Source organism: Sorex fumeus, unplaced genomic scaffold (assembly GCF_029834395.1).
Source record: "Sorex fumeus unplaced genomic scaffold, SorFum_2.1 ptg000098l, whole genome shotgun sequence".
Lineage (NCBI taxonomy): Eukaryota > Metazoa > Chordata > Mammalia > Eulipotyphla > Soricidae > Sorex > Sorex fumeus.
In genome coordinates, this window is record NW_026606155.1 from 27,930,925 (window position 1) to 27,957,387 (window position 26,463).

Sequence of the window (26,463 nt, forward strand, 5' to 3'; positions counted from 1 at the left end):
GATTATCTTGTTTTTGTTTACCAGAATAAAAACTGTAAGAGCTAAAGCCTCTTAGCCAGGAGAAGAATTAAAGGGAACCATAATTATAGTCAAAATAAGAAGACACTTTTCATTATTACTGTTATGCAATCATTTCTCATTCTAAGTATAAACCGTCCAGAGTCCAGCCACAATACACTGAATTCAAATATCATTAACTCTGGTTGTGTGTTAACTTAAATTATTAACACACTCGTTTTTTTACGACACTATTCAAAGATCATCTTTTCCTTAATCACCCCATTTTTTTATACCCTCCCCTCCAAATCACAGTGTAAAGGGATTTGTGACGATCTCTATGCTCAAAGAATATTAGAGGTTCAACAAAAGTGCTGAATTGGTGATCAATGAACACAGTCTGGTAAAAATAAATGTACTGGAACCAAATCACCAAATACTTTCCCCCTTGAACATTTATTTACTCTTAATGTGTGGGTAATTTAAGCATTGGGCTGCCAAGCAAACATTTCTGGAATAGTTCGCGACTGTGAAAAGGTCCTGAGTGCAGCAGACGAAGCCAGGTCTCCACGACGCAAATCCCCAGCGCAGACAGGAGAATCACTCATTCACTAACACACGCCCCGCTCTTTGCACTGTGATACGCTTACCATCTAGAAAACACCTGTAGAGTGAACTGGCGTACTAGAAAGGCTAAGGTAGCTTAGTAAACCCGAGGGCTTATTATAAAGATCACACAACCTGGGGACCACTTATGAAAGCACGTGCCTCGGGTCACTTGACCACCGCAGTTGCTGGTAGGAACTGGCCCGATTTTCTTTCGGAGGCTGAATTCAATTCATAATGTTTGCTCTGGGCAGGAGTAAAACACGGAAGTCATGGTGGCCAAACCGTGCAGGGCAGTGAAGATGACGGCAAAGCGCACAGAGCTACAGCGCATTAGCATCCTGGGGGTAGCGGCAATACCCGGAGAACCACAGACCCCCCCCCAACCCCACACCCCCGCCAAACAACTCGAATGTCAACTTCCGTCCGGAACTACAACTCCCGGCATGCACCGCAGCGCCCCGCCCCCGGCCCCGGGCCCCCGTAGCGGGGGCGGCCGCGCTGCCTGTCTCGCGGGTTCTCCCTTGACAGCCCCTTTCATGGTGGCGTTTTTCTCCCCAGCCTCGGGCTGGGCATTTCTGCGGGCTCTTGAGCTGTCGCTCGCCGCGATGTAGCTCTCTTCGTCCGCGCTGGACAACTCCCCGCCCCGCCCCCCGACTTTCCGTCAGGCCTTTGCGTCAGGCGCCCCTCCTCGTGACAGCGAGGCGCGGGTGGGCGTTCTGGCTCGCCAGGAGTCTCCGGGGCCCGGAAGTGCCTCATCTGGAGGGCGGTGGCGGCGGCGGCGGCGGCGGCGGCGGTGGCGGCCGTGATGCCCGCGGGCTGCCGGGGCTGAGCGCCGGGCCGGGAGCGGGCCCCGAACCCCGGGTGTGGCGTTCGCTGCTCGAGCGCGGCCAAAGCCATGGCCACTTCCGCCGCCTCGTCGGAGCACTTTGAGAAATTGCACGAGATCTTTCGCGGCCTCCATGAAGACCTACGAGGGGTGCCGGAGCGGCTCCTGGGGAGCGCAGGAACCGGTGAGGCGGGGGCTTGCCGAGCCAGAGGGGTTGGGGCTGGGTGGGGGGGGTGAGAGGTGGGGGGCACGTGAGTCCTCACCCTGCTCCCGGCCCCCCTTGGGCGCAGCTCCTTTGCCTCACACACGCCCCCGGGGGTAGGCGGGGTCCCCGGGTCCCAGCTCCCGCCGCTGTCACTTGGGATGTCTCCGGGATGGACCTCGGCAGGTCGTGCTTCTCTGGCTGTTGTTATGTGGTGTTGGGCGTTTAAAAATCAATGTTAATAAGCGGTCCCGCCCCAGGGTTGGTGAATGCTAGAAGTCAAGATCGTGGCCTTCAGCTGTGGTCTTCTTAAGAACTTTTTGATTGCTTGCGCCAGATTTGCACCCTAATTTTTTTTTTCTTTTTGGGTCACACCCGGCGATGCACAGGGGTTATTCCTGGCTCTGCACTCAGGAATCACTCCTGGCGTTGCTCAGGGGACCATATGGGATGCTGGGAATCGAACCCGGATCAGCCGTGTGCAAGGCAGACGCCCTACCCGCTGTGCTATTGCTCCAGCCCCTGCACCCTAATTTTAACGGTGGCTGCAATTTTGCACAGGAACGCTTCGAGTAGTCAGGGTAAATTGAGTGGAAGACCTGACAGTGAATGGGTCTTTGCCGCAGAACAAGTAGCTCTTGATAGGGCGGATAAAACCTTTTTTCATTGTGCTTACTTAAGGGAAAGAACCCTAAGTGAGTTAGTTCCCCTAAGTGTCATGGGTCTTAAAAGGCTCTGGTGAGAATGACACTGCTTAGGGCTTACTTAGCCCTGGCTCTTGCACTCAGGTATCATTCCTGGCAGTGCTGAGGGAGAGGATGGCAAGCATCATACGTGAAGTTGGAATCTAATCTTTGTCGAAGCGCCTTACCTGCTGTACTATTTCTCCAGCTCTGAGATGATTTGTCATTGTGAGAGGCGGATCTCAATGCTGGTACTATTGGAAATTACAGTGGAAAGGTTTACAGGTTCCCTCTCTAGTGGGTGCATGGCAGTATGCAAGTAGTAAGAGGTTAAGAGCAGTGTAGGGCAAAAAGGATGGTGGGGAAGGGCGGTGGGCAACGCAGTTTTCAGTGGCTGTGCAAATTCGATTTGAGGCGACATTTTAGCTCAGGCTTGAATAAGGTAAGGGAGGAAACCTTGAAAAATCTGCGAGAAGTGAGTGTCAGGAGGGTGAAAGAGCAAAGTTCCTGAAGCAGAAATAAGCTTAGTATGTTCAAGGAGTGGCAAGAAGGCTGGTGTGTTTGGGAAGGATTGGAGGTGATGGTGCTGGGATGCTGCTGGAACACCTTAGGCAGGGCCAGATAATGCGGATAATGAGAGGCCATGCCTGTACACCAGGTGAAAGGTTTGCATATTTTAAAAATACCTAGTTAAAGGTGGTTGAGCAGCAGAGTGATGGGATCTAATTTACATGGTTGGAAGAACAGGCCATTTTCCAGCCTGATGCTGAATAAAATTTGCCCTGTTTCTATAAGGCAGAACAGTGCAAAAGGACATTTCTATTTTGTAAAATAAAAAAAGCAAGTTTTATTAGCCCTTTTCATCTACTTCTCTCATTTCTGCAGAGAGGACACTCCAAAAGGTGTGAATTTCTACCCATGTACAAAACACTCAACACAAGTTGCTGTTAACATACTTAGTCGTTTAATGGGCAGGTAAATATATTCCATAGATGTCCACAGATTATAATAAGAATATCAGTAACTTTGTATCTTATTCACTCCTAATGCGTATTGCTTAGTAAATACTTGTTGAATAAGTTAGAGTTGGTGGTGGTGGTGGGTGGGGTCTTTCAAGCAGTGCTCAGGGGCCTCCTTGGCCATTCCAGAGCTGTTAAGGGGACCCTGTGGTACTGAACCCAGCTTGGCTATATGCAGTTCTTGTACCTTAACCCTTGCACCGTCTGCCCAGCCTCATGAACAAAATTTCATTAAGTAAACCCACTGACTACATCTCTGAATCCTTTTTTCCTTTCTTCCCTCCTGCCTTTTTGGGTCTTACCCAGCGATGCTCAGGGGTTACTCCTGACTGCACTCAGGAATTTCTCCTAGTGGTGCTTGGGGGACTGTATGGGATGCCCGGGATTGAACCCGGGTCGGCCACTTACAAGGCAAACACCCTATCTGCTGTACTGTCACTCCGGCTGCATGAATCCTTTTTTTCTAGTTCTGTTCTGGGACCGCTTCCTAAACTTTCCAGAACTTTATTACCATTATTTTGTAGGCAATGAATAATGTACTTACCATTGCTCTTGGCTTTAGCTTACGTGTTATAATTGAATCAGTTATTGAAAATAGGGGCCAAAGAGATGGTTCAGTGTGTGTGCTCTGTGTGTAGGAGGTCTGCTTCAATCCCTGGCACTGCCTAGAATCACTCCTGAGCACAGAGTTGGCAGTGTCCCCCAAACATGAGCAGATGGGGCCCCAAATCCCCACCCCTACAAGTTAATTAAATAAAATTATTTAACTCCTGGGAAAATGGCTCCAAGGGCTAGAATAAATGCTTTACAAGTGAGAGAGACTTGCGTTTGAATCTGATACTGCATGGTCCCCTGAGTATTGGCAGGAGGGAACCCTAATTTCTTCTAGGTGTGCTCCCAAATTTAAAAATAGAAAAGCATTTCTTGGGGCTAGAGAGACAGTACAGGGGGTAAGGCACTTGCCTTGTGTGCAGGAAACCCACTTTGATCCCTGGAACTATATACGGTCTCTTGAGCACCATTAGGAGTGATTACTGAGCACAGAGCAAGGAGTAAGGCCTGAGCATTACTGGGGTGGCCTAAAAACAAAGCAACAAAGTAATAGAATAAAATAAGCATTTCTTGAGGCTGGCTGGCTGGCTTGCTTGCTTGCTTGCTTGCTTGCTTTCTGCAAGATAGTTTTTACTGAATGAGACTTATTTAGAAAGATGGGAGTGGAGAAAAAGAGGTGAAATATGTTCTAGAGAAATCATGAGTTACTCCAGAGTGAAAATAAGCGAAGATACATACAGACAAGCAAGTGAGATTTATGTTCAAGGGAGAACAGGGACTTGAAGATCAAACCTTGAGACTTCTTTTCTTTCTTGCTGGGGGGTGGGGTGCCACACCTGGCAGTTCTCAGGGGTTTCTCCTGACCCTGCACTCAGGAATTACTTCTGGTGGTGCTCTGGGAACCCTATGGGATGTTGAGAATTGAACTGGGTCAGCGACATGTAAAACAAACCCCCTACCTAGCCTTTATACTTGACTTATTTTCTGACAGACACCGTCTTGTACCCTGAGGAGTTCCAATGGTTCTTGCCTGAAAGGGAGCAGATTCACAACAACAGCAACAAAAAGTGTAATAAATCCTAGATGGAAAAACTCAAGTCCATACAGAAAAGCTTCTGGGAGACAGAGGTGTGAACAAGAGGGACTTTTTCGAAAGAGTGCTTGGAACTGAGGGTAGGAACTTGAATGGAAGTTTGCCTGTCAGAGGAGAAATGGAAAGAAGCAATGAAGGAATAAAAACAAAAAAAATGAATAGTTGTAACTGACTAGAGGGCAGGTTATGTATGGAAGTTGTAATGGAAGTTGTAATAGTAGACAAGGAAGGTGAGGTACCGATTATGAGGGGGCTTACAATACCTGATACACAGGGCTGGAGAGATAGCTTCAAGGGCTGATCGCAGGTTTTGTCTGCGGCAGCCCCAGGTTCAGTATCTGTGAGATCACCATAGGAATTTTGATACCGTTGCATTGAATTTTGGGGGAATTTCCCAAGCAGTTGTCAAAGGACTTGGGATCCCTTCCTGAAGATTCTTGACCCACCTGACCTTTAGTGGCAATTCAGTGCTTGTCATGAGGATATGGTGATTTTTCTAGCCCTGTGGGACGGGGGATTGCCTGGGTCAGTGGTGCTGGAGGCCTCCAGGGTTGCACCTACTGATGCTCAGGAGACCGTGTGGGGATGGGGGCTCCAGCTGGGATTGGGAATTGAACGGAGTTGACCGCAGGCAAAGCCTGGGCCTTAATCCTCGTACCATCCTTCTGCCCCCTTCTATGTGCATTTGTGACAGTACTGATTCTTCCAGCCCACATGGAATATCTTGCCATTTGTGTCTTGTTTAACTTTTTTTTTCCTCAGTGTCAGATTTTTTGGTATGTAGGTTATTTCCTTGATTATTAGGAATTTTATTTTTGATGCAATCATATTAAGATTGTTTTCTTAATTTCTGGTAGCCGTCATGAAACAAAACTCAACAGCTTTTTTAAATTTTATTTACTTATTTTGGTTTTGGGGTCACACCCAGCGATGCACAGGGACTACTCCTGGCTCATGCACTCAGGAATTACTCCTGGCAGTACTCGGGGGACCATATGAGATGCTGGGAATCGAACCCAGGTCGGCCGCATGCAAGGCAAACGCCTTACCAGCTGTGCTATCGCTGCAGCCCCTCAACAACTTTTTTAATACTGATTTTGTATTTTTTAACTTCATTAGTCCTGACAGTTTTTTTTTATGAAATCTTTCAGGTTTTCTATATATCATGTTATCTGAAAATAGTGCCAGTTTAACTCCCCCCCCCCCCCCCCCCCCGATTTGGATGCCTTTCCTTTTTTAAAATTACTGTAACTAAGTGTAATTTATATTAAGTTAAAGTGGCAGGAGTACTCATCCTTGTCTTGTTCCTGATCTTAGAGGAAAACTTTCAGCATTTCATTATTGAGTGTGATGTTAGCTGTGGGCTTATCACTTCTGATGTTATTATGTTGAGGTACATTTCTCTGTACCCACTTATTTGGAAGTTTTTTTTTTATCTTTTTTTTATGAGGTACAGTTATTTTTTTTTTATCTTAAATGGGTGTTGGATGTTTGTAAAATGCATTTTCTGAACCACTGGATGATCATATGATTTTTGTCTGTTTTTTGTTTTGGCGATATTCAGTTTTCACTCCTGGCTCTTCACTCAGGAATCACTACTGGCAGTGCTTAGGGGACCATATAGGATGCCGGGGATTGACGTTGTCTGCATGTAACTAGCTCTCTGGCCCTGATCACATGATTTTTATCCTTCATTTTGTTAATTGTTTTATCACATTGACTGATCTATGGCTATTGAAACATCCAGGCATCCCTAGAATAAATTCTAGTTGTTCATGGTACATAAACCTTTAAAAGGTAAGGTAAAGGCCCTCCCGTTGTTCATAGATTTGCTCGAGCGGGCCCAGTAACGTCTCCATTGGAGACTTTGTTGTTACTGTGTCTGGCATATCGAATACGTCACGGTAGCTTGCCAGGCTCTGCCGTGCGGGCAAGATACTCTCGGTAGCTTACCGGGCTCTCCGAGAGGGGCAGAGGAATCAAACTCGGGTCGGCCATGTTGGCTGCGTGCAAGGCAAACGCCCTACCACTGTGCTATCGCTCCAAACCTTTAAAAATGTTGTTGAATTCAGTTTACCGATATTTTCTTGAGCTTTACATCTATGTTTATTAGTATTATTGGTGTGTGATTTTCTTCTTTTGTGGTATTCTTGCCTAGTTTTGATGTTGGGGAAACCAGGGAACTGCTGATCTTGTAAAATGAGTTTGAGGTTGTTCACTCTGGCACACCCAAGGTACTCCATAGATAATGAATGATTCAGTGTAGAAATACTGTGAATTGTTGGAAAGAAAATAATAAATGGTTGGTGTTGAAATTCAATGTTATTTTATGTGTTTTCCCCACATTTTTATCACTTTCTAAAAATTTTTAGATTTTTTTTTAGAGCATTACAAAGCCATTGATGATTGAATTTCAGTCACACAGTATTCCAACACCCATCCCTCCACCAGTGTACATTTCCCAGCACCAGTATCCCCCAGGATCCCTCCCATCACCCCTCACACCCCATGCACCCCCTGCCTGCCTCTTTAACTGGCATTTTTCTTTCCTTCCCTCCCCCCTCTCTTTCCCCTCCCTCCCTTCCATCTACCCCCCCCCCTCTCCTTTTGGGCATTGTGGTTTGCAGTTTATCAAGAATTATCCCTTACCTACTTTTAACCCTCAGATCTTGTCCAGCATGATCATTTTTAAAATGGATCATAATATAATATACCTATTAAAATAAAACAAGAGTATTCTATTTGCAGGATCACAATGTGTACTATCTTTGGAACTTTATGTGTTGATGGCAGTGTTAGCATATATAGTTATTATCAGCCTATTAGTGCACTGAGCAGCTATAGCCATAATTTCTAATCTTTAGTTTTCCTGCATCTGAAATCTTTCCAGGTACCCCGAAATGCAATTAATTTTTGCCCACATAATCCATCAGTGTCTTTAGTCATTCTGGTTTTGATTTTGTAGTACCTAAAGACATCTGTCCACATGTCTTTTATTATTTCTTTCGATTTTTGAGCCACACCCCACCATGTTCAGGACTGACTCCTGGCTCTATGCTCAGAGAACTATATGAGGTGCTGGGGATTGAATACAACTTTTTATTTAACATTTTTTTAATTTAAATTTAATTTTTTAATTCACTTAAATTTCTTTACCTATCTGCACATCATCCTGTTATTTAGGGAACCAGAAAAAATAATCTCTGTGGAGAATGATCTAATTTTAGTAAACGCCAATTATTTGCTCACTTACATTTCAACTTTGCCACTGATTCATAGTTTTGATGAAATTTATTTTACTGTTTTTTTCTTACTAAAAATTTATTTTCAAAACAATGGTAGCTACTATGTATTTATTTCTCCCTGTGCATGGCACTTGCTAAGTGCTGGTTATGTGTATATTTTTTAAATGTTTTCAAATAACCTTGTATATTTCTAATTTACAAAAGAGAAAATAAAAATCAGATACATTCACCATCGCTGTGATCTGCAGATAGAGTGTTAACATTCTAGAAATGCCACAGTGGGGCACCCAAGAGCAAGTTAATCATATATTTTAAAGATCCTGGTTAAACAGTTATTTCTGCAACACTAAAGTGCCAAGAATACACATTATTGAGCTGGTAATTCAAAGTGCCTTAGTTGAACTTTCAGGTAGACTTTTTCTAGCTCTCTTTCAGAGCTGGCTGATTCTGTTATTCCACTTTCAGAATTTAATGTCACCAGCTAACCAACAGTCATTATCAAGTGAAACATACACAAACAAATGTGACTGTTTGGGGAAGGTGTGTGGGGATGGGAATAGTGTATCATTCTTGTTTCTGTTGTCCATTCTACCTGGTCTGAAGACCTCCTGCTATTTTGTAACTGCTTGGAGTGTTATTGGAACTTACTTAAAAACATTAAGTGGTGTCCGGGTGTGGGTGACTCCAGGTGGGTTCTGTGATTCAAGGTGGGTTCTGTTTCCAGAATCTCACAACACTTTCCCCTGCATCACAACCAGACGGGGATATCCACAGCCACACAGATTAAGAGATCTGATTTTGTTTTCGGGTCACAACTGGCACTACTTGGGGGAACCGTTTGGTGCTTGGGGGATCATGCACTGCTGGGGATCAAACCCAGTGTTTCTGCGTGCATTCCTGATTCTTTGAACCATCTGGCCTGAGATTTATTTGCTTGGACAAATTTTACCTGTTGCTATTTCCTAGAAATACCCCTCAGTGTGATTATGTTCAGAAGCACTGGATTGGGAACAGGCAGATTTGTATTCTACTAGTTTAGATGCAAATTTCTCCCCCTTTGACTTTGTCCCAAGGCACCCGATTTCTTTTTGGGCTCTAGTTTCCTCACTATAAAATGAGGAGGTTGGATTAGATGATCTCTGAGGTCCATTTCCTTCCTTCCTTCCTTCCTTCCTTCCTTCCTTCCTTCCTTCCTTCCTTCCTTCCTTCCCTCCCTCCCTCCCTCCCTCCCTCCCTCCCTCCCCCTTCCTTCCTTCCTTCCTTCCTTCCTTCCTTCCTTCCTTCCTTCCTTCCTCCCTCCCTCCCTCCCTCTCCCTTCCTTCCTTCCTTCCCTTCCTTCCTTCCTTCCTTCCTTCCTTCCTTCCTTTCTTTCTTTCTTTCTTTCTTTCTTTCTTTCTTTCTTTCTTTCTTTCTTTCTTTCTTTCTTCTCCTGGCAGTGCTCAGGGGACCATATGGGATGCCAGGGGTCTACCCCAGGTTGGCCACATGCAAGGCAAGCACTCGACTTTCTGTGCTATCTCTCCAGTCTCCAACTCTGAGGACCATGTCAACTCTAAAATCCAGTGGCTTCACAATTTTACGACCAAAGCCTAAAGAAGCAGCAGTGGATACTTTTCTGCTGGGTAGGGTTCATTTTTGAACCTTTAAATACCTATATCCTTTGCTTCATCATTATTGGGAATGATTTGAATTTTTTAAGAAAAAACAACTTTCCCACCCTACCAAAGAGACTGGAAGGTTAAGATGTGTGTTTTACATGGCTGACCCTTGTTCTGTTCCCCAGCACCACACATGACTCCCTGCTCACTGCCAGGAGTGAGCCCTGACTGAGCACTGCCATGTGAGGTCTAAAAGCCAAAAACGGTAAATTAAAAAAAAAAATTTTAGAATGATTAGTCTTAGGATTCCAATGCAGTAATCCTCAACTTCTTCTGTGATTCACCTTTCTAACACATTGTTTTCTGCTGACTCCACTGTCCTACTGGTTGGCCCCCTAGTCTCATGCAGTGTCAATTAAGGGAGTGTCACCTGACAATGGGACATAATAAAGGACACATTCCATTTGCTCTTTCAGTTGATCGCAACATCTGAGGAGTACACTGTTGGGTTTACAGCTGTGGCACATAAAATAAAGAAAATCTCCCTGTTTATGGGGGATCTTGCTCTTGAGTTGAGAATTTAGGATGTACAGAGGTTAAGTGTTTCTTTCAGTGTTTTGTTTTTTTTTTTTTTTTGGTGGGGACAGGGGTTATGGTGATGCTTCGGGGTTACACCTGGCTCTGCACACAGGAATCACTCCTTTCCTTTAGGTGGACGACCCAGGTTCTATTCCAAGCACCCTGTATAGTCCCCTGACTATCTGCCAGGTGTGGCCCCAAAAAACAAAAGCGAAAGACAACAGTGGCAAAAGGTATACCCAAGAAACATGTACCAAATCATGCAGACTCTCAGCAAGCAGAGTTAGGGGGATCTGGGTTTGCGGAAAAGTAGTGGATAAGGATTAATACAGAGAATTGAGGGCCAGAGAGATAATACAGCAGGTAAGAAGCTTGTCTTGCATGCAGCTGGGCTTGATCCTCAGCATCCCTATGGTTCTCCAAGCACCAACAGGAATGATCTCTTGAGTGCAGAGCCAAAAGTAACCCCTGATTGTTACTGGGTGTGGCCCCCAAACAAACCAAAAGAAATATAGAGAATTCATACATGGGGAGCAGGGGGGTGGCAGTAAAGGTGGATACAGAGATTTAAGAATTGAAATCAGAATTGGTAAACAGACTATTGATGTGTGGAGATAGTGGGAGCCAGAGATTAATTTATTTCATATTTCTTTAGTGTTTCTATTAGTGTCATTTTTGGGGGGAGGGGCATTGGGCGCACCCAGCAATGCGATGCTCAGGGGTTACACCTGGCTCTGCACACAGGAATCACTCCTGGCAGTGCTCAGGGGACCAAATGGGATGTCAGGGATTGAACATGAGTCAGCTGCATGCAAGGCAAGAACCCTACCTGCTTTGCTATCTCTCCAGCCTCCTACTTTTTCTGTTTTGTTTTGTTTTGTTTTGTTTTAGGGGCCACACCCAGCTATGCTCAGGGCTTACTTTTGGCTCGGAAACTTCTGGCAGGGCGCTGGAGACTTTATGAAGTGCTGGTGATCAAACTGGGTTGGCCACATACAAGGCTGGTGGCCTATCCACTGTACTTTGGCTCTTGCCCTGCAGTATTTCTTGGTAGAGACACTGTTGGCCTTTCAGGTCATTTCATTGTTATGCAGGACTATTTCAGACTGTTATTCTTACACGAAGCGCCCATCATAATGTAACCCTCATTCTCCCTCATCCCCACAACCATTGTGATAACTAGTTCTTATACATTTCTAAATGTCTTTTAGGGCTGTTACCTTACTCAAGGAGGAATGGGAAGTGTATTTTAAGCAGAGGGAATGATTTCTATAAATGTATGGAAGGAGGATCAAGCATTTGAATTTTGCCTTTTCCAGAAGAGAAGAAAAAGTTGATAAGAGATTTTGATGAAAAGCAACAGGAAGCAAATGAAACGGTAAGAATTGGGGTGCAAGGGTGGCAAGGGTGGGAAGTTTCTTGGAGCTACTGGTTGATTTTTTTTTTTTTTCAGGAGTAACCCTTGGGACTGGAGTAGTAGTACAGTGGGTAGGGTTCTTGCCTTATATTCCGCTGAACAGGGTTTGATCCCTGGCACCACTAAGCTCTGCCAGGAGTAAGCCCTGAGCACCACTGCATGTGGCCCCAAAGCAAAACAAACAAAACCCCCCAGAAATAATCATTGTAATTTGATCATGGGCTGGAGCAGTAGCAGAGCGGGTAAGGTGTTTGCCTTGTACACGGCAGACCTGGGTTCGATTCCTCCACCCCTCTCGGAGAGCCTGGTAAGCTACCGAGAGTATCTTGTCTGTACAGCAAAGCTTGGCAAGCTACCCATATTCAATATGCAAAAAAAAAAAACCAGTAACAAGTCTCACAGAGGAGACGTTACTGGTGCCTGCTCGAGCGAATCAGTGAACAACGGGAGGACAATGCTACAGTGCTAATTTGATCATAGATTAACTGCTCCCTTGCAGTTAATGCAAGGAGGATCTGCAACAAGGATCTGTTAATCCTTGTTACTACTGTTGGTTTGTTTGAGTCCTATCCAAGGTGCTCGGTGTCTAGTGTTGACTCCGTGTTTATGGGTACCATGAAGTGCTGGGAACTAATCCAGATCTCCTGCATGGAAAGCATGTGTCTCCGTCCAGTGAGTTACCGCTTCCGCTCTTGTCTATTGATCTTGATGCAAATAGTTGCCCCTAGTTTTTGGCTATCCTTGGTAGACTGAAACAAAAGGCTGGTTTTTTGTTTCATTTTGTTTTGGGGCCATACCTGGCGATGCTTGGGGATTACTCCTGTCTTTGCACTCAGGAATTACTCCTGGTGGTACTCCTGAGATGCTGGGGATTGAACTCAGGTCAGCTGCTTTTAAGGCAAAGGCCCTACCTGTACTATCGCTGTGGCCCCAGAAAAGGCTGATTTTTAGCCAGAAAAATTATTTTGGGATATCCCCATATAAATCTCAGAAGTTAAGAGTGTTTTCTGGGGTTGGAGAGATAGTACAGCAGGTAGGGAGTTTGCCTTGCACGCGGCCGACCCAGGTTCGATTCCCAGCATCCCATATGGTCCCCTGAGCACCGTAGAAGTAACTCCTGAGTACAGAGCCAGGAATAACCCCTGTACATCGCTGGGTGCGACCCAAAAAGCAAAAAAAGAAAAAAGGTTGTTTTCTTTCCTCCTCTTCTTCCTCCCTTTCTTTCTCTTTCTCTGTTTCCTCTTCTGCTTCTTCCTCTTCTTTCTTGTGGACCAGGCTATGTAAACTCCTTCATAATGGAGCACTGCAGCACTGTCCTCCTGTTGTCCATTGCCTTGCTTGAGTGGGCACCAATAATGTCTCCATTGAGACTTGTTGCTGTTTTTGCCATATCTAATACGCCACGGGCAGCTTGCCAGGCTCTGCCAGGCGGGTGGGATACTCTCAGTAGCTTGCTGGGCTTTCCAAGAGGAACGGAGGAAATGAACCCAGGTTGGCCCATGCAAGGCAAATTCCCTACCTGCTGTGCTATCTAGGAAGTTTAATTCCTGTGTGATGTTTGGGATATATTCATAATATCTGTCAAATAGTCTCTTCTCTGGTTAGTATCCTGTTAGCATTTTCCAAATGTTCCTCCTGATGGGGAGATAAACAGTTGAGTTTCAGAAAAAAGAGGAAGAGAGAGACATGCTAGACCCTATAATTTTTTGATCAGTAAATCAGAGTAGCAACATTAGTCCACTTTTTAAAATAATGTCTCAGGGCCAGAGAGATGATACGTAGGGTAGGGATCTTGCCTTGCATGTCACATACCTGAATTTGATCTTCGACTTCCCGTTTGGTCCCCCTGAGCCTACCAGCAGTGATCCCTGCATGCAGAATCAGGACTAATCCCTGAGCACCACCACCTGTGGGCCCTGCCTCCTTTCCCCCCCAAAAAAATGCCTCATACCCGTGTTTCAAACTAGTTCACTCTTGGGGTTGGAGAGAGATTACAGAGTTAAGCTTCATGCTTTGCATGCAGCCAACCCATGTTTGATCCCTGGCAATGCATAGTCTCCCGAGCATCACTGAGCCCTGTATTCCCCCTCAACACGGCCAGGCTAGCCCCTGAAGTTTCCTGAGCACCACCTAGGAGACCACCCTCTGTATCCCCAAAACCCTAAACAATAAGTTTGAACTGATCCTTCAACTGCACAGGTTTAAACTACCCAGGCCAACTTATACATTGAAATTTTTTCATTCTAGAATTTCCTCATCAGGGGCTGGAGCGATAGTACAGCAGGTAGGGCATTTGCCTTGCATGCGGCCAACCTGGGTTCGATTCCCAGCATCCCATATGGTCCCCTTAGCACCGCCAGGAGTAATTCCTGAGTGCAAAGCTGTGCATTGCCGGGTGTGATCCAAAAAGCAAAATAAATAAATAGAATTTCCTCATCCATGGATTTATTCATCATTGTTTGAATCCTCAGATGCATAACCTGTGGACATATAAGTTCGGGCCCTTAATCCTCACATTGTTCAATTTTATGTATTTCCAGTATATGAACACTCAAAAGTAAAACAACCAAATTTTATTTTACTTTCTTTTTTTGTTTTCATTTTGATTTGGATCCATACCCAGTGGTGCTCAGGACTTACTCCTGGCTCTGCACTCAGGGATCACCTCCTGGCATCATCTAGCGTACCAGGGATCTAAACCTGGCAGCATGGTCTGCAGCATGCCAAGTTTTCACCCACTGTACTGTCACTCCAGTCCCACAATCAAGTTTTTATAATGATAGGAGATAGACTCTCTCAAAATAGCTTGCAGCTCTAAAGCATTCCTAGTTGGTGTAAGTGCCATTCATCTCATATGTTCAGTTATATCAGAAGCAGCTTCAAAAACAAAATGCATTTTTTAGCTCTTTTAACATGAAATTTAAGTGATTTTTACCTGAAGCTACTTGATAAAAAGGGCAAGTTTATTTTTTTAAATAATTTCAGTAATATGTAAATGATTCCACAATCTTGTGATTTTAAAATGTTTTCTGGAAAAAAAAATGAACTTCCTGCTTCCCAGTACAACCTCCATGTTCAAGTCCAATTTTACTTTCCACCTTTAATTTTATTTTTAATTTCATATGTCTTGTTTTGGGGCCATTCCCAGCAGTAGCCATGGTTTGCTCTTGACTTGCACCCAGGAATTACTTCTGATGGTGCTGAGAGGACCATAGGGGATGTGCCCTGCCCAGTGTACTATCTCTCCGCCCACCCATTTTTTATTTCTTAATAGGACTTCCAAATTAGAAAATAAGATTAAGGGCAATTTTTCATGCTAGACTTTATTGCTGCAGTTTCTTCATAACTAGTTTATTGCACGCAGTTCATGACTTGTTGGTGCCATCAATCCATCAACCTGCCAAGGCACTGAAGAAAGGGCATGTCTCCTAAACAGATTAATTCTACTTGCAGGTACCAAAACCAGGTAGATTTAGAAAGGCTCATACCTACATGAGGAAGCTGAGTTTGCAATTTCATCTTTTTTCAAAGAGAATTTTTCTCAAAATTTTTTTTTTCATTAAGGCTGCCTACGAAATAATGCATGGGTAGTATTAATGCATGATACTTCCCACGTATTACGTAAACATGGTCACGGTCCTCCCGTTGTTCATCGATTTGCTCAAGCGAGCCCAGTAACGTCTCCATTGGAGACTTTATTGTTACTGTGTTTGGCATATCGAATACGTCACAGGGAGCTTGCCAGGCTCTGCCTTGCGGGTGAGATACTCTCGGTAGCTTGCCGGGCTCTCTGAGAGGGGCGGAGGAATTGAACTTGGGTCGGCCATGTTGTCCGCTTGTTATAAGGCAAACGCCCTACTGCTGTGCTATCGCTCCAGCCCTACATAAACATAGACATATTTCTGTCTAGGTCTTCATTACCTGTCTGTAGGAATGACAGGTTAGTTGGTTCTAATTCTGTTGGATAGGTGACTCTGAGATACAGCCCTCACTAAAGCCTGTCAGTGATTTTCTTTCTTTTTTTCTTTTTTTGCTTTTTGGGTCACATCCGGCGATGCACAGGGGTTATTCCTGGCTCCACACTCAGGAGTTACTCCTGGCGGTGCTCAGGGGACCATATGGGATGCTGGGAATCGAACCCAGGTTGGCCGTGTGCAAGGCAAATGCCCTACCCGCTGTGCTCTCTCTCCAGCCCCAAATTTTCTTGTATCCAGTCTGTAAATAGCCTCATAAAGCAAACTGTTTCACTTTTTAGTCATGGGTCTTTCATTTAGGCATGGGTCTTCCATTTAAGTATTTTACTTTTCCTAGAAGTGGTTATGATGTTTGTTCCAGCTTCCAGTTAGCTTCCTACTCACGAATCACGACCATCCTGTTATTCGTCGATTGCCTCGAGCAGGCCCCAGTAACGTCTCCTTCATCCTAGCCCTGAGATTATATTCAAGGCTCTTTAGGAGAATGAGACCCATCATTGTTACTGGTATTTGGCATATTGGGTACGCCACGGGGAGTTTGCCAGACTCTGCCATGTGGGCAGGTTACATTCGGCAGGATGCCAGTTTGTCCAAAGTAGGAATGAGATATCTTCCTACTCGTGCAGGTTTATCCCTGCATATGAAATGAGCATATAGCCAGTCTCAGATCATTCTACCTCTAGGTTGTACCATGACTCTGCATATTTTCTCCAGCTGTTACTGATACTGGTAATAAGCATCTATAAAATATTTAAATTTATTTTCTTTTGAAATCTCAGACATAGATTTCATCAACTCCTAGTTTAGTCTTTGAGCCATACCCAGAGGTACTCATGTGCTACTCCTGGCTCTAGCAAGCACCATACCCTACAATCTCCCCAGCCTTGCGTCTCACTTTTAATTCAGTGCTTCGTAGCACTATGCCAGCTACTGTGCATGAAGTGAACATGCCACATGTGCAACCCTGCTTTCTTGGGATTGTGTTTGTTTTGTATGGTCCAAACTGGGCATTTGTACATACACGAGAACTCGGCTTTCTACTTTCTGTCTTTCTAGCTGTCAGAGATGGAGGAGGAACTCCGCTATGCACCCCTGTCTTTCCGTAATCCTATGATGTCTAAACTTCGAAACTACCGGAAAGACCTTGCCAAACTCCATCGGGAAGTGAGAAGCACACCACTGACTGCACCTGGGGGCCGAGGAGACATGAAGTATGGCACATATACAATAGAGAATGAGCACATGGTAAGCATCAGCTGGGCTGTGTGTGTGCGCCTGTTTATGATTTGTATAGTGGATAGTGTTTCTCTTAGGAGACTGATACAAATGTGCTGCTTGTGCCCAGGTGGCCAAGCACATGTGGTACTTGAGCACATGTTTCACCTGCATCTCCCCTCTTGAAATGTGTACGGAGAAGCCCATGTTCTCTCTTGAATGCATTTCTCTCTTTCTCTCTCCCTCCTTTCTTCCCTCCCTCCTTCATCCCCTTTCTCTAAAACCTCCAAATAAATTTTTTTTTATATAATTTATTTGTTTATTGAATCACTGTGGGAAAAGTTACAGAGCTTTCGGGTTTAGGTCTCAGTCATGTAAATATCAAACACATTTCCCTTTACCAACACTTATTTTTAACCGCGAACCCCAATAGAACCCCACCTCCCACCCCTCCCAATTCCTGTGAGGCAGATGAGTTCTAGTTTATCTACTTTGACTAGATACATTGTTTCGATAGAAGATGCACAATTATTGTTTAGAGCTTACGACCCCCCCCCCCCCCCAATCAGACATGCTGAAACAGCGTTGTGAAATGATTTGCTTTCTACAACTTGGTTTAAGAATAAAATGATGTTTTGGATTTCTGCTATTTTACTTATTAACCCTGGAAGAATTTCTATTAAAAGTTAGATAGTTAAGAGATTGATTTCTGTGCCCTGGAGTCGTGGCCGTGCCGGAGAGCCGCTCGTGGGGGGCAGCTGGCGACCTCGGTGGGGCGTGAAGGACGGCCCATTACGCCCCCCTTCCCATGAGGTCCCTGCCGCCCTCCCATACTCCCCCCCCACACACACACACCGCTCAAACCTGCTGTCCACAAGGCTCCCGTGCAGCCGCCATCTTTCTTTCCAGAGAGGAGCGGGCGAGTGGGTCAACACCCTTTCCCCTCCGGGCAGGCATGCTGGCGCGATTTAACACATAGTCCATTTGCTTTTCTGCTCCAAGCGGGTGGCTCTCTGTGCTAAGTCCTTGTGCCTCCGGGGCCGTGGCCGTGCCGGAGATCTGATCTGCTCGTGGGGGGCAACTGGTGACCTCGGTAGGGCGTGAAGGACGGACCGGAACGCCCCCCTTCCCATGAGGTCCCTGCCGCCCCCCCCCCCCCCCCCCCCTGCGGCTCAAACCTGCTGTCCACAAGGCTCCCGTGTGGCCGCCATCCCAAATAAAATATTTTTACTTAAAAAAAAAAATGAGATTGGTACATGAATTAACCATATTGGGGGCCGGAGTGATAGTATAGATAGGGCACTTGCCTTTCATGTGGCCCACCAGGGTTCAGTTCCCAGTACCACATATGGTCCCCCAAGCTCAGCCAGGAGCAATTCCTCAGTTACAGAGTCAGGATAAACTCTGAGCATCGTCAAACATGCCGTCCCCCTCCAAAAAAAAAAAAAATTAACCATATTATGTAGTAGTTTACATCCAGTGCATATTACACTAAATTTGTTTTTTTTCCTACCTGCCTCTTTCCTATAATAAGTTTCATTTTATCCCTTTTTACTCTCTGCTGCCCTGTTTTATGTAGGTATTTCCGGACATTTAAAGTTTTTGGTATACAGTTGGTATACTGGACTGTATTTAAAATTTCCCCTCCTCCTCTCTCTTCCCTTGGTTGGTGCTATTATTGTGGAGACCAGGGGTTGCACATTTAGTGCATAACAAAGAATTTGGTGCTTAACAATCAGCCGTGGTACTGAAGTTTGCACTCCTTTCATTGTGATATTTGCACACGTGCTTTTTGTGTGTGTCATGGGAGGTCACACTCTTAGTTAAAGGCAAACAAGTTATGGCTGTGGCACTTGCTGGGTTAGTCGCACTACCTGACTTGACACCCATATCTTCTTTTAGCTCTAGTGCTTACCAAATGTCACACTTTTTTTCTTTCTTTTCTTTTTTTTTTCTTGGGTTTTGGGTCATACCCAGCAATGATCAGAGGTCATTCTTATTTTTATACTCAGGAATCACTCCTGATGATGCTTCAGGGACCATATGGGATGCCAGGGATTAAACCCAGGTTGGCCATGTACAAGGCAAATGCCCTCCTCACTACACTATCACTTCGGCCCCCATCACACTTTTTTTGTGGTGTAGCTGGAAATTGCTTGCCGATCTGGGGATCACATACACCTGAGCTACAGGCTGAGACATTGTCGTTGCCAGGAACCTCAGTGATACTGGCCTAATAGAGCTGATGTCAAAACTAGAATATCTGAAAATGGTCTAAAGGCTGGAGTGATAGTACTACTGGCAGGGCACTTGCCTTGCATAGGGCTGACCAGGGTTTGATCCCTGGCATCCCATATGGCCTCCTGAACAACACCAGGAGTGATTCCTGAATGCAGAGCCTGGAGGAAACCCTGAACACTGCTGGGTATGTTCCCCCCACCCCGCTCCACCACCACCACCACCAAAAAAAAAAAAAAAGGTTTAAAAGATGTATAGCTTCTAAAGTGAGAAGAGAAAAAAGGCAAGTAGATGGAGCTTGTTAAAATGAGTTTGATTGTTTGGTTCCAAAGGAGAGAAGTCCAAATGGTAATTTTGCTTTAAAGTTACTTTCAGAGGGGCTGGAGCCATACCCATGCACAGCGGGCAGGGCGTTTGCCTTGCACGCGGCTGACCCGGGTTCGATTCCCAGCATCCCATATGGTCCCCTGAGCACCACCACAGGTAATTCCTGAGTGCAGAGCCAGGAGTAGTAACCCCTGTGCATCGCTGAGTGTGACCCAAAAAGCAAGAGATAAATAAAATAAAGTTACTTTCAGAAACTAGAAAAGCAATTTATGATACACCACCTTTTTTCTTGGGGGAGGCTCCATACAGAGCTGTTCTCAGGGGTCGTTCCTGGTGGGCTTGGGGGACTCTATTGTGGTGCCAGGGATCAAACCGGGTTTGGCTGCATGAGCATAGTAAGCACCTTACCTGCTCTACTACGACTCTGACTCCCTGCAGCATGATTAGGGTCCGTCATGGAGCTAGATTCACCTGAGATTGATTTATGTAATCTGTCTTCCTGCTCACTCAGAAGCACAAGTGAAGATTTCCACCTTTTAAAAGGTTTCCTATATCCTTTAAGCTAATGTTATTTTACCTGCATTCAGTCACTTCCTCATCCACTGGCATATACATTTTATTTTTATGGTGCTGGGATCCTACATGCAAAGACTATGCCATATTTAAAGTAAAAACTTTTCTTATTGGTGGTTTTCTATCTAGAGTCAGAATTAACCTGCTGATAAGTCTTATGAACGTATGTGTGTGCATGTATATCCTTAGGAATGGGTGCGCCTTTAGCTTCTTAGCTATTTAATCAGCAGTCAATTCTTTTTCCTTTTTTTTACCCCCTCTTTTTTTAATGGATGCGCAAAGAAAGTAATTCCTTTCTTGGGGGGAGCTGGTGTGTTAGTGTTTGGGTCACACCAGGTGCTGCTTAGGGCCTTTCTTATTCCAGGTTTTGTGGTCAAAAGTGACCCCTAGTGGTGGTCAGGGGACCTTTGCTGATTTGAACCAGGGATGGCTCCATACAGGCTCTTACTTCCTGCACTCTGGGCCTGCTCCAGCAAAATGAACAACAGGAGGACAGTGACAGTGACAGTACTCTCTGTCTCAGTGGTTGTAACTTCTTTCCTGACAAAGGCTACTTTTGTCCTCATGTTGGCTATATTCAGGATTATGTATGGAGTAAAACTTTGGTGTGGGATTTTAAAAGTAGGGCACTTACATAAGGGTCATACAGCGTACTGGCAATGAATTTATAACGGAACTGTAACATTTCCCTTCTAATTCCTCTCAGAATCAGCTGCAGTCTCAGAGGACATTGCTTCTTCAAGGAACGGAAAGCTTAAATCGGGCCACCCAGAGTATTGAGCGTTCTCATCGGATTGCCACAGAGACTGACCAGATTGGCTCAGAAATCATAGAAGAGCTGGGGGAGCAACGTGACCAGTTGGAACGCACCAAGAATAGAGTAAGTCTGGGCAGGTGGGAAAGAAGGTGCCCCCATTACATCTCGATACCTTGCTCTAGTAGTTCAAATTCAGGGTATGGTCTTGTGGTTCTTAGGCTTTTCTCAGCTGTTTGTTGCTTGGCTGAGAGAATTCCTTAGGAAGTAGACTTACTAGATTTAAAGGGAAGTCTTTTGGGGACAAGGTGAAGTTTTGCATTTTTTTTGAAGATTGTCAAATAAGTTTACTGTTCTGGCCCCTCCATCTTTTTATTGATTCCTGTTATTACCTGTCTTTGGCAAGAGAAAGCTATGTCAGAAGACAAGATTCAGGAGAGCACCAATCTCACATTTTTGTTCCTCACACGCCTAGAATATTCTGTGCATACAAAAGTGTCATCTAGTTAGAAGATCCTAACTATTCTGTCATTTATCTGTTCTGTCATTTGGCAATCCTGAAAATAGCCAAAGCTATTTTTCCATCTGTCAGAGTAGTACCTCTTGGACTGCACCCCTTAGTTAACTACTTCACTGTAGGAAGAAAATGGAAACTTAAGCAAAACGATTATATTGGGGCCCCTTATCATTCTGAAAGGCTCTGGAAAACATGTTTTTCATTCATCTGCATAGGAATTGAATTATTTGGTTGGTTAGTTTTGGGTCTCAGCTGGCCATACTCAGGGGTTTCTCCTGGCTCTGTGGTCCGGGATGACTCCTGGTGGGATCAGGGGACCATATGGGGGACTACGGGCTCCAACTCCAGTCAGCCCTATGCAAGGCACACACCCTACAAACTGTACTACCACTCTGGCCCTGAAGAATAGAATTTTCTTTTGGGAGAGACAGTTATGAGCTTAGCACGCTTTCTAAATATTGAGCCCTCTTGGGCCCAGGAATATTTTTCTTTTTCAAGGGGTACGACACCACACCTGGAGATGCTCAGAAGCTATACCTGGCTTTGCTCAGGAACCATATGATTTGAACGGGGGTTGGCCCCCTGTAAGGTAAACACCTTACCTGTAAGGTAGGTTACCATCTCTGTACCTGACTATCTCTTGTGCCCCAGGAATAATTTTTTTGCTTTTTGGGGACCACATTCAGCTGTGCCCAGGGCTTACTCCTACCTTTGCACTCAGGCATCACTCCTGGTCGGGCTTCAGGGACCATATGGGACTATATGGGGTTCCGGAAATTGAACCCAGATCAGCTGCATAAAGGCAAATGCTCTCCAGGAAATTGAATTAATAGCACAAAGCAAATTCAAATTGAAAAACATACATTCATTGTGATTATTTGAGGTGATTTTCTCATATCTTCATAGTTGATTATATAATTTTTGAGTAAGAATGTTAAGAATGTTACCCTTCCTCATACATTATGTGTTTGGAGTTCCCCCCTCTCCCATTTTTGTTCATACCAGGTGAAATAATTTATAAGTATTTTGTTTTTGGGCCACACCGGGCGATGCTCAGAGCTTATTCCTGCCTGTGTCATTCAGGGGTCATTCCTAGTAGTGCTTGGGGGGGCCATATAGGATGCAAGGGATCAAACCCAGGTTACCTAACTGCAAGGCAAGTGCCCTACCCCCTGTACTATCGCTCCATCTCAAGGGAAAGGTTTCTTTAAGAAGGTTCTAAGAAGGTTAAAATCAGAATCCCAAAGTGATAGATAACGCACCAACTTATATTTACAAACTCAGGAGGCTCTCCTGGTAAATGGCTGAAATTTACATTAAAAATGTTTTCCAAGTTGCTTTACAGTTAACAGTACACTTGACACCTTTAGCCCAAGTGAAGGATTAGCTCAGGACATTGTGGAGATACTTCCTGAACCTGCTTGACAAATAAAACTATATTGTACCTTCCAGTTTCCTTAGATTATCACTTAAATTAATTTACTTTCTAAAACATTTCAATATTTATCTCTTAATGCCCACTTCATCATCAAGGAGATAGGCCTTCATCATCTTCATAAAGTTGAGATGCTAAATTCACATGAAAGTGTTTAGTAAAATCACTCATGCGTGGGAAGTGCCCATTTGACATAATATGTAAGTACTAATTATAAAGCAACAAGACGTTAAAAAAAGTAGTGAATTAGACCCCAGAATCTTGATATGTTTCTGCCTTCAAAGTAGTCATTTTGAAACATAACATCAATTCCATTAATTTCATATTACTGTCAGAAAAACATTTGGACCCATTTTTCTATTTATGTAAGATTAATTTTTTATACTTATATAAGCCTGTTGACCACCATTAGCTTTATCATCTATTGTATTTAATAAAATTTTGAGTGACAGTCAAAGATGGTTGAGTAGTAAGAATGTTTGAAGTGATCAGCAGACTGAATAAGGAATTCTGGCTCAATTTTCTCCTATCACTGTATCACTGTTGTCCTGTTCTTCATCCATTTCCTCGAGCAGGCGTCAGTAACGTCTCCTTCATCCTAGCCCTAAGATTTTAGAAAGTGCCACATTCGAGACTCTTTGAGGGTCAGGAGAATGAGACCCATCATTGTTACTGGTTTTTGGCCTATTGAACACGCCATGGGGAGTTTGCCAGACTCTGCCATGTGGGCAGGATACTTTCGATAGCCTTCCAGTTCTCCAGAGTAAGAACTAGACAATAAGATGCATTTGTGACCACGCGCTTCTGGGAGCTGGGTTTTATGGTGTCTGGGTCTTGGCCGTTGATGGGATTACACTGCGCCACTGGGGGCAGTTGGTGGGTGTAACGCCTACATACTGGAAGGTGGGGGATCTGGGTGGAAGAGGCCCAGTCCCGATCCAGGCAGGCTTGGAGATCTAAGCCCCGGGTCCCGCACACCTGGGTTCCTCTGCTGGTTCCTTCATGCGTGAGGTTCATCCGAACATGTGTAGAGTGGTCTTAAGCATGGCTGTGGCTGGAACCGGAGGTCTTCAGCTGCCGGGGCTCTGCTTGGGGCGGGGAGGAAAACTCAACCCGCCCTTCTCCAAGGGGCCAGGTGAGGACAGCCAGGCGCGGGGGCAGGAGACTCTCCTATTACCATAAGATATACTTTTGTCCTTCCACACTAATGGGAGATAGTTATAATTAAGAAAAGTTTATGTAAAATGTATATACTATGAAAATTAGTTCAGTTTAAAGCACTTAAAATGTTTAGTATTCATCTTTGGTATGGAATTCATGCCAACTTATGTTTGTAGGAGAAATTGGAGAGTGAGTTACTTAACTTTCTTTTTCTTAGTGCCAGGAGCACCAGGCCTCACACATAGGAAATGCTCTCTCTCTTAGCTACAATCTAACTGCTCCTCTAAAATGATATATTCTTTTCTTTTTTAATTTCTGTGCCATGTATGCATATGCATGGGCTGGAGCGATAGCACAGCAGGTAGGGCGTTTGCCTTGCATGCAGCTGACCTGGTCGGCCCAGGTTCGATTCCTCTGCCCCTCTCAGAGAGCCCGGCAAGCTACTGAGAGTATCTTGCCTGCATGGCAAATCCTGGCAAGCTACCCATGATGTATTCGATATGCCAAACACGGTAACAAAAAGTCTCAACGGAGATGTTATTGAGCCTACTCAAGCAAATCGATGAACAACGGGAGGACAGTACCACAGTGCCCACTGCCAAGGATATTGAAATTTTAAACATACATACATTTGAAAATAATGTTATTTTTCTGTTCTCAGCTGGTAAACACAAGTGAAAATTTGAGCAAAAGTCGAAAGATACTCCGTTCAATGTCCAGAAAGTAAGTATTTCTCTTGACTTCGGTGCCTTTAAATTTTTATAAGTCATTTGAAAAAGTCCTAACAAAGAAATGTGTAGGGCCAGAGTGATAGCACAGCGGGGAGGGCATTTGCCTTGCATACAGCCGACCTGGGTTCAATCCCCAGCATCCCATATGGTTCCCCAAGCACCCCCAGGAGTAATTCCTGAATGCAGAGCCAGGACTTAACCCCTGAGCATCTCTGGGTGTGACCCAAAAAGAAAAAAGAAATGAAAAAGAAGAAAGAAAGAAAGAACGAAAGAAAGAAAGAAAGAAAGAAAGAAAGAAAGAAAGAAAGAAAGAAAGAAAGAGAGAGAGAGTAATATAGCTAACTATCCAACAACAAAATCCTTTGTCTAAAGTATATGCTACTCTAAGACTTGGAATAGTGGGTAGTTTGTCCACTGAAAGGATTTTATTTATTTTGGTTTTGGGGCCACACCCAGTGGTGCTCACGGCAATTCTTGGCTTGTGCTTAGGAGTGACCCCGGGCCATGCTCCAGGGACTATATATGGTGTTTGAACTGGGGTAAGCTGAATGCAAGGCAAGACCTGTTCTATCTCTCTGGCCCTCGCTGGAGGGTTTAATCCCAGTTTACATTCCTTTGGAAATATGGCAAATGGGCATAAAGAGCTTCATATAACTTTACATTCCATTATATTCTTTCACATTTTTGAGAAGCCAAATACTCATTTTGCATGTCGGAAGGCCAGGGTTCAAATTCTATGGCCCTGAAAAGTTATTTTCTGTGTGTGTTTTTGGGTTAGGGGAGGTGTTTGGGCCACATCCAGTATTGCTCAGGAGTCATTTCTGGCAGTGTTTGGGGACTGTATGTGATGCAGGGGTTTGAACTGAGGTTGGCTGCATGCCAGGAAAGCAATTTCTGTGCTCCTTGGCCCTAAAAAGGTAATTTTACATTTTAGAATCAAGAAATAATTTTTATTTCTTAGGTAATAATAGTCTCAGAATTCAACATTTGTATGAGGTAGATGCTATTACTATATCAGTTATAGCTAAGGAAGCTTTTGCCTTGTTATCAGTTACAGCCTTATACTTACTGCTTCGTGGGTATGTAATCAAAGGAAAAGTCAGTCTCCCTAGCAGTGTAAAGAATGAAAAGAGGGGCTGGAACGATAGCACAGTGGGTAGGGCGTTTGCCTTGCATGCGGTCAACCCGGGTTCGATTCCCATATAGTCCCCTGAGCACCGCCAGGAGTAATTCCTGAGTGCAGAGCCAGAAGTAACACCTGTACATTCTGTGCATTGCCAGGTGTGACCCAGAAAGGGAAAAAAAATGGAAAGAAATAATATTTGTGTTTCTTACTCCTCTTCACTTTCTAGAGTGGCGACCAACAAGCTGCTACTTTCCATTGTCATCTTCCTGGAGTTGGTCATCCTGGCAGGCTTGGTTTATTACAAATTCTTGCGCAAGCATTGAAACCCTTCAGGGAAGTTTGTGGACCTGAACTTTGACCCTGTGAATGAATGGTGTAAAGAGATGTGGAATAAGCACATTGCTGCTATGAGCGAACAGTTCACGGATGCACTCTGTGGCCGGACTGTGGGAGGAGGGAGGAAAGACGAAAAACCACTTAAATGTGAAGAACAGCAACAAGACCAGTATGCTATACCAAGGTAATAAATGGTTTATGACTTCTTTAAATTTACATCAGACCCCAACATAGTAATATACCCATGAACTGCAAA

General features: G+C 44.5%; 1 protein-coding gene across 1 annotated transcript; it reads left to right on the forward strand.

Annotated features, from left to right (window-relative positions):
- The first annotated feature begins 1,389 nt into the window (after positions 1-1,389).
- VTI1B (vesicle transport through interaction with t-SNAREs 1B) lies at positions 1,390-26,423 on the forward strand. Its single transcript, XM_056133575.1, has 6 exons — positions 1,390-1,616; positions 11,723-11,781; positions 16,851-17,039; positions 20,854-21,027; positions 24,676-24,737; positions 26,098-26,423. The coding sequence occupies exons 1-6, from the start codon at positions 1,502-1,504 to the stop codon at positions 26,192-26,194; spliced, it is 696 nt and encodes a 231-aa protein (XP_055989550.1). The 5' UTR covers positions 1,390-1,501; the 3' UTR covers positions 26,195-26,423.
- The last annotated feature ends 40 nt before the right edge of the window (positions 26,424-26,463 follow it).

Excerpts from the sequence above, each read along its gene's own strand:
- VTI1B (XM_056133575.1), top strand. The coding sequence starts at position 1,502 with ATGGCCACTTCCGCCGCCTCGTCGGAGCACTTTGAGAAATTGCACGAG. Across the intron at positions 17,040-20,853 it reads CAATAGAGAATGAGCACATG|AATCAGCTGCAGTCTCAGAG; the intron begins GTAAGCATCAGC and ends AATTCCTCTCAG. Across the intron at positions 21,028-24,675 it reads TGGAACGCACCAAGAATAGA|CTGGTAAACACAAGTGAAAA; the intron begins GTAAGTCTGGGC and ends TTCTGTTCTCAG.